At 51.3% G+C, this 6,569-nt stretch overlaps 2 protein-coding genes across 4 annotated transcripts in view; one reads left to right on the top strand and one right to left on the bottom strand.

Annotated features, from left to right (window-relative positions):
• MESP1 (mesoderm posterior bHLH transcription factor 1) overlaps positions 1-6,389 on the bottom strand; it is a 19,549-nt gene extending 13,160 nt beyond the window's left edge. Inside the window, exon 1 of one of the 3 annotated variants that reach the window (XM_040493664.1) lies at positions 6,281-6,389. The gene's annotated coding sequence lies outside the window, so the exon portion shown is untranslated. The remainder of the gene's footprint in view (positions 1-6,280) is intronic. The other 2 variants (XM_040493663.1, XM_040493662.1) reach the window with 2 other exon arrangements.
• The window catches only part of MESP2 (mesoderm posterior bHLH transcription factor 2), a 2,421-nt gene continuing 2,183 nt past the window's right edge, over positions 6,332-6,569 (top strand). Inside the window, exon 1 of the mRNA XM_040493400.1 lies at positions 6,332-6,547. Coding sequence (XP_040349334.1) covers positions 6,353-6,547 — 195 coding nt within the window. The 5' untranslated portion in view covers positions 6,332-6,352. The remainder of the gene's footprint in view (positions 6,548-6,569) is intronic.

Raw genomic sequence — 6,569 nt, 5'->3', positions numbered from 1 at the left:
GGCACCTGGGGACAACCATCACGTCCCTGAGTGTTTTTTTTTTTTTTTTTTTTGGACAAAACATCGCTGAGTCCTTAAACACCCCCCCCCCCCCGGCGTTAGTCCCCCTCACGAATCTGGGCCCAATTACTCTGGCTAGGGCCCACCCTGCACAGAAAATAGGAGGCCGTCGCCTCCTTGGTTGAAGACCTCTGTTTCTTGCAAATGCAAATGGGATCACATTTGCTTCCGGTGCCCTTGATGCCTGGAAGGCAGTGACTACGATGCCCTTTCCACGTGTGGCGCTGGCTACACGATGCCGCCTGGCCCTGAACGGGGACGGAGGACACGTGGAGCCCTGTGGAGCCCTCCTTATTAGACCCAGCCTGTCAGCGTCTCTTCATTACCCAGTTCACTTGCCGCACTTGCCCCAAATGAGATCAGTTCATATCTTCATTCAAGATCATAGCGCTGCCCTTGACGAGGCTGGGAACAGAGTCGGTGGCACGTCGCTGGAGACCTTCCTCCAGGTGGTCACCCCTCCTTCATCGGTGGGAACACTGAATCTGTTGTGAATTCGCTTCACTCTCATCCAGCTCACATGGCCCCATTTGTTGTTGACAAGGATATCCTAGGCACTTCTCTCATGTGCACGCACAGGAATTATGTGTGGCTGTTCTTACACAGCCAAATGTGAACAGCTTAAGACAGGCTGGTGATTTGTTTTCTCTCACAGTAAAGAAAGTTAGGATAGACAGTTCCGGGCCAGTACAGTGTTTCTGTGTTATCATCAATGCCTCAGGCTTCTTTAAGCTCCATCATCCTTACTGTATGACTTCTGTCCCTGGGATTGCTTCAGTGTCACAAAATGGTTGCTGAACCTCCAGTCATCACATTTTCCAGGAAGAAAATATAAGCGGGTAGAAATGTAGGAGTGTACCTCTCTACTTTAAAGAGCTTTCCTAGAAGCCCCATTTAATATTTCTACTAACATCTCATTGGCCGTTCCATGAATACGGGAGGCTGGGAAATGTAGTTTCTTACTGGGCATATTGCCACCCCCAACAATACACAGTCCTCTTATTAAAAATATATATAAGGATGCACCTGGGGGGCTCAGTTGGCTAAGCATCCGACTCTTGGTTTCAGCTCAGGTCATGATCTTACGGTTCATGAGATCAAACCCCACATTGGGTTCTGTGCTGACAGCGTGGAGCCTACTTCAGATTCTCTCTCTCCCTCTCTCTCTGCCCCTCCCCCACTCTCTCTTGTAAGTAAGTAAACATTTTTATCTTTTTTTTTATTAAAAAAAAAATTTTTTTTTAATGTTTATTTATTCTTGAGACAGAGCATGAATGGGGGAGGGTCAGAGAGAGGGAGACACAGAATCTGAAACAGGCTCCAGGCTCTGAGCTGTCAGCACAGAGCCCGACGCGGGGCTCGAACTCAACGACCGCAAGATCGTGACCTGAGCCGAAGTCGGCCGCTTAACCGACTGAGCCACCCAGGCGCCCCAAACATTTTTAAAAAGATATAAGAATAGAGGCTGTAACAGACATTGTGTGTACAACTAGAAGTGTCTGCAATACTAGGGAACACTACTGACCATGTTTCCCTGATCTAGCCGCCACCTCCTCCTATCAGGAGGGGCTGAACCCGGGGCCAGTAGCCCACTGAGGCCCAGAAGGTAATCGCCTTATCTAAGAGCGTACAGCTTTAGACGTCCCTCCTTTTAACATGAGAGTCAGATGAGGAAGACAGAAACAGAGCTGGCTCAATTGGAGGACGCCGTGGGGCACGGCCCAGACCCAGCTTGTTCGCCGAGCACCTGGGGCAGGTTCCTGCACAGAGCGGGGATGCTCGAGGGTCCCAGAGGCAAGCTGGACAGGCACCGGGGCCAGGACCCAGCCACCAGGAGGAACAGGTTCAGATGCTCCGTTCCTAGCTTTAGCGGGGCTGGTTGGCTCCAGCTCCAGGCATCCGAGCTCTCCCGTTCCCTCTGTACTGCAGCTGTGGTGACCCCTGCCACAGGCCAGGAGCTGGAGTGCCCTGCTGAGGATGACCCCCACACTAGGTCCACAGAGAAGGGCTGGAGAGGGAGGAGGGGGACGGGGTGGGGTGCACTGGGTCTGGTGCAAGAGAGAGTCTCAGGAATGGAAGGAATCACCTTCTTCTAGAGCTAAGACTAAAAGATATCCTTACCCACACCCCGACCTAGTCCTTTGCCTACTTCCTTCTGTTGCCCCTGAACTTGCTATAAGCAAGATTTATAAACGTAGGCTCTGTGATAAGCTCTATGACACGCATTATGTTTATTTATCTCAACAATCGCTCTGGAGATCAGAATCCCCACTTCACAGATGAGAAAACTGAGGCTGAGTAAATCACCCAAGTTCTCCCGGCTTATAAGGGGTGAAGCTGGGACTCTAAGCCAGGTCAGTCTGATTCCACAGCCTGGCATCCTAACTATTAGGCTACATTGCCTCCCTGTGCTTAGGTGGAGAACCAGTGCAGGGGGTGGTGGGGATCCACTTTGGCTTCCCCCCCTGGGAGTGGGGCTGGCACACAGTGTGTCCCTGTGCTTCCAGAGCCTGGCTGAGGGGCCTGGTGAAGAGCCAGGGCCCCATCTTCTAGAACTTATGCTCTGACATCCCAGTCAGTCTGAAGCCTGGGGCTCTGGGGCTAGCTCAAACCAAGACAGGAGGCCAGGCTATCCTACAGAGGAAAGGATAGTAAGCAGGGCTCTGTGCTGGCGGTGGATTCTCATTATTCACCAAATCCTTTCATAGGAAATGCCCCCGGGCTGGCTCTAAGGGGGTGGGAGGGGGGAGGAGGACTCTGGATATCCAGAACCTTCCAGGAGCTCACAAGGCTAATCCACCTCTCCACATCTACCTGCCTGAGCAAAAGGGCAGTGCTGTTTGGCAAAAACTAAAAACACTTAACTAAAGGGGTACCTGGGTGGCTCAGTCGGTTAAGCATCAGACTCTTGATTTCAGCTCAGGTTATGATTTCACAGCTTGTGAGTTTAAGCCCGCACAGGGCTCTACGCTGATGGTGTGGAGCCTGCTAGGGATTCTCTCTCTCTCTCTCTCTCTCTCTCTGCCTGGTCTCTCAAATAAATAAATATAAAAATTAAAAAAAATAAAAACACACTAAAGATGCATCAATAAGGGTCTGGCTGGTGCACACATGCCATGGAATATTATAGAAATGTTAAAAGGAGTGAGTCAGAAAGCTCAGTATCAACAGCACATTAACCTGAAAAACTTCAGAGTCTGGATCAAGAAACATACATGAAACCATATGAATTTTGTTTACAACCGTCAACCACATGCATATCAATTCCCTGATAGTACACTATGACAAGCCTTTTTTAGTACCGTGCAGGCTTGGACGAACAACGACTTATTCTAAATGATTTGCCATTATTTCGACCTAGAAAGTGTAGAACTGGCTGTTTTCTAAGTCCCCGCTGCCCTTAGGAAAAAGTATTATCATTTTTTTTTTTTTTTTACTTTGGTTTAAATCCTCTTGAGTCATGAAATGTTGCATAACTGCCTGCTTCTTTCCAAAGAAAGCCCGTGTGGATTCAAAGCCACTGTTAAGTGGTTCAGCTTCCTCCTGTGCTATGGATGAATTAAAATTTTCCTTTCCTCCTTCACAGCAGCTGGAATAAACGAAACAAGAGTTGCCTTGACCAACGTTATTCAACGCCAATTACTATTTCATCATCATGTTGCATAGAGTGGCAATTTCGGCCTATTTTCCCTAATATTTCATGTTTATTTTTGAGAGAGAGAGAGAGAACGTGAGAACATGAAGGGCAGGGGCAGAGAGACAGGGAGACACAGAATCCAAAGCAGGCTCCAAGCTCTGGGCTGTGAGCACAGAGCCCGAGGTAGGGCTCGGACCCATGAACCATGAGATCATGACCTGAGCCAAAGTTGGATGCTTAACTGACTGAGCCTCCCAGGCGCCCCCGTTTTCTCTCATATTAAAAAAACAGTAAGTTCTGAGCAGAAAGTAATGAAATGTCATCATTGAAGGTTTATCTGCACCTCCTGCCATTTTACATTTTTCCCCAGTTAAAATTATCCACTCTAATGTTCATATGACATTAAAAAAATTTTTTTTAACATTTATTCATTTCTGAGAGACAGAGAGAGACAGAGCACGAGCGGGGGAGGAGCAGAGAGAGAGGGAGACACAGAATCCAAACCAGGCTCCAGGCTCTGAGCTGTCAAAACAGAGCCTGACGTGGGGCTCGAACTCACCGACCAGACCGCGAGACCACGACCTGAGCCAAAGTGGGACACCCAGGCACCCCTGTAGGATGTTTAAATATTCACCCATTTAAATCAAACTATGACAGTCTATGCATCAGCTACAATATCCTGACAGGCATTGCTCTAAGACACGCTGTTGAATGATAGAAAGCAAGTTACAGAAAACCTGCTCCAACGATACCTTGTTTATATATGTCAGTGTGAATGCCTGGGCCGGGACTGGAAAGGCACCAGACGCCTTAACAGCCGCTGCCTCTAGTGAGGAGTAATAGGGACTCCAGCTTTATCTGCAAAGCCCCGTTGCTCACAAAGAGAATGTATTAGTTATGTAATTTGTGTAACTAAATATTTACTTTTAGGAACAGCCACAAATAGTACAAGGCCGTTTACTACTTCCAGCTGGTCCAAGCCAATCTATTCCAGAAACTTCATCATGCTGACCTTGAGTTATCAATTACCGATTTTTTTTTCATGTCATAGTTCTGCTACAAAGTCCATTTGGCTCCCCAATTTCTTAGCCCGGCCCCAGCCACGGTGTGCTCGAGCTCTCCACACCGGCCTGCTTGCACACTGCTCCAGAATTTTCCAGAAGCACCTTGGCAAGTCCCACTGCCAGGTTTTGCTTATGCAGTTCCCACGGCCAGAATGCCCCCTACCTGTCTCTCTCTTTACCCAAGTCCTACTCATGGTTCAGGGCCCAGCTGTGACCTCTCCAGCTCTGTGGCCAGAGCCCTACCATCCCTGCCCCTCATGTGGCCCTTAGCCTCTGAGTTCAGCCCTTTCTCCGCAGATCACAAAGGACACTGATGCCTCCTTTAAACTGTAATCACTGCTGAGGAGAGAGAGCTTTACTCTTGGGAGTCTCGGCGTTTATCCTCAGAGACTACAACAGTCCTCTGAGTAGATACTCTAACGACATTATTCCTGTTTAATGGAACAGACGCTGAAGCTCAAGTTAAGAGCCCTGCCCAAGGGCACACAGCTAGTTAATGGTGGACCTACTCAATGTATAATGGCCTGTTCACCTGTCTCTCCCACAAGGCTGAAATGTCACGAGAGCAGAGACTCAACTAGCCTGTTCACCCTGGTGTGCCTGACATTTACTAGTGGCTAACAAAAATATGAATTAAATGAGCAACGCCTCCAGCATCTTGAAATGGAAGTACCTTGCCTATAAAATGATAGCAACAAACATTCAGCCCACTTTCCAGGCCTATACTAAGTGGTTCCACAGACGGTTCCACTAAGTACCGGCAGCCATCGTAGGCGGTGGGTATATGGGATTATTACTGCTAGGAGACTGAGGAAGCTTGAGCCTCCGAGGAGTTCAGGGACTTGCCCCAGGTCACACAGCAAATAGCCTCAGGCCTGCCTGGGGGCCCACCTCCCTCCATGTTCCTCACCCACTGCACCCGATTCCTCTTCTCATCTCAGGCTGCTCTGTTTGATTTTTCGGGGACAGAAACTATCTGTGGACAGTGAGATGACTTTCTTCATGTCATTCGGCAAACCGGCAAGTGCAGGTTCCGGGGGTGGGGGGGGGGGGCAACCCAGGAAGGATCCACCTGTATGACCCCCTATTTGCACCCCACCCCACATACTATGGGCAAATCCCTCTGGGCCAGTGGGGAGTTACTGGGCTAAGGCCCCCCGCCCTGCCACGGGGCTGGTGATGAGACAGGCGCCCGGGTCCGCTCTTCACACGAGGGGCAGGCAGCCCGGCCGCCCCCAGACGATGGCACTGCCCACCACTGTCGGGCCCCTGGGCACTCACCGCGCCACGAGCCCGGGTGGGTGGGAACTCGGTAAGAAGCTTAGCAGCTCCATCCAGATGCGAATTGTCCCTCCCACACTTCCCGGGCTGCAGGGGCCTCCATTAGAGCCCCCGAGGAGTCAGAATCCACACCTCCGCAAATGGGCCCGCTTTCCCAAGGCCCCCCCCTGCCCAGGCCTTCCCTGGGCTCTGTGGGTTTTGACACCTCTCTGCAACCTGGCAGGGGGGCACCTCTCACCTTTGGTCCGGATAAAAGCTCAGGCCTGGAGGTGGCCGGCCCAGCCTCCCAGAGCCCGCAGCAGCCGCGGCCATGGCCCAGTCCCCTCCTCTGCACAGCCTCCTGGGCCAAGACCACTGGATCTTCCCCCAGGGTTGGGGCTGGGCCGGCCACCCGGACTCCACGTCCCCTGCCTCCTCCTCGGACTCGTCGGGCTCCTGCCCCTGCGACGGCTCCCGCGGCCCCTCGCAGCCCGCGCCCCAGGCCCGCAGCGCCCGCGCCGCAGAGGCCGCCCCGACGGCGCCCGGAC

Source organism: Herpailurus yagouaroundi, unplaced genomic scaffold, assembly GCF_014898765.1.
Source record: "Herpailurus yagouaroundi ecotype Mexico unplaced genomic scaffold, PumYag 185, whole genome shotgun sequence".
NCBI lineage: Eukaryota > Metazoa > Chordata > Mammalia > Carnivora > Felidae > Herpailurus > Herpailurus yagouaroundi.
This window is presented reverse-complemented; position numbering and strand designations above follow the sequence as displayed.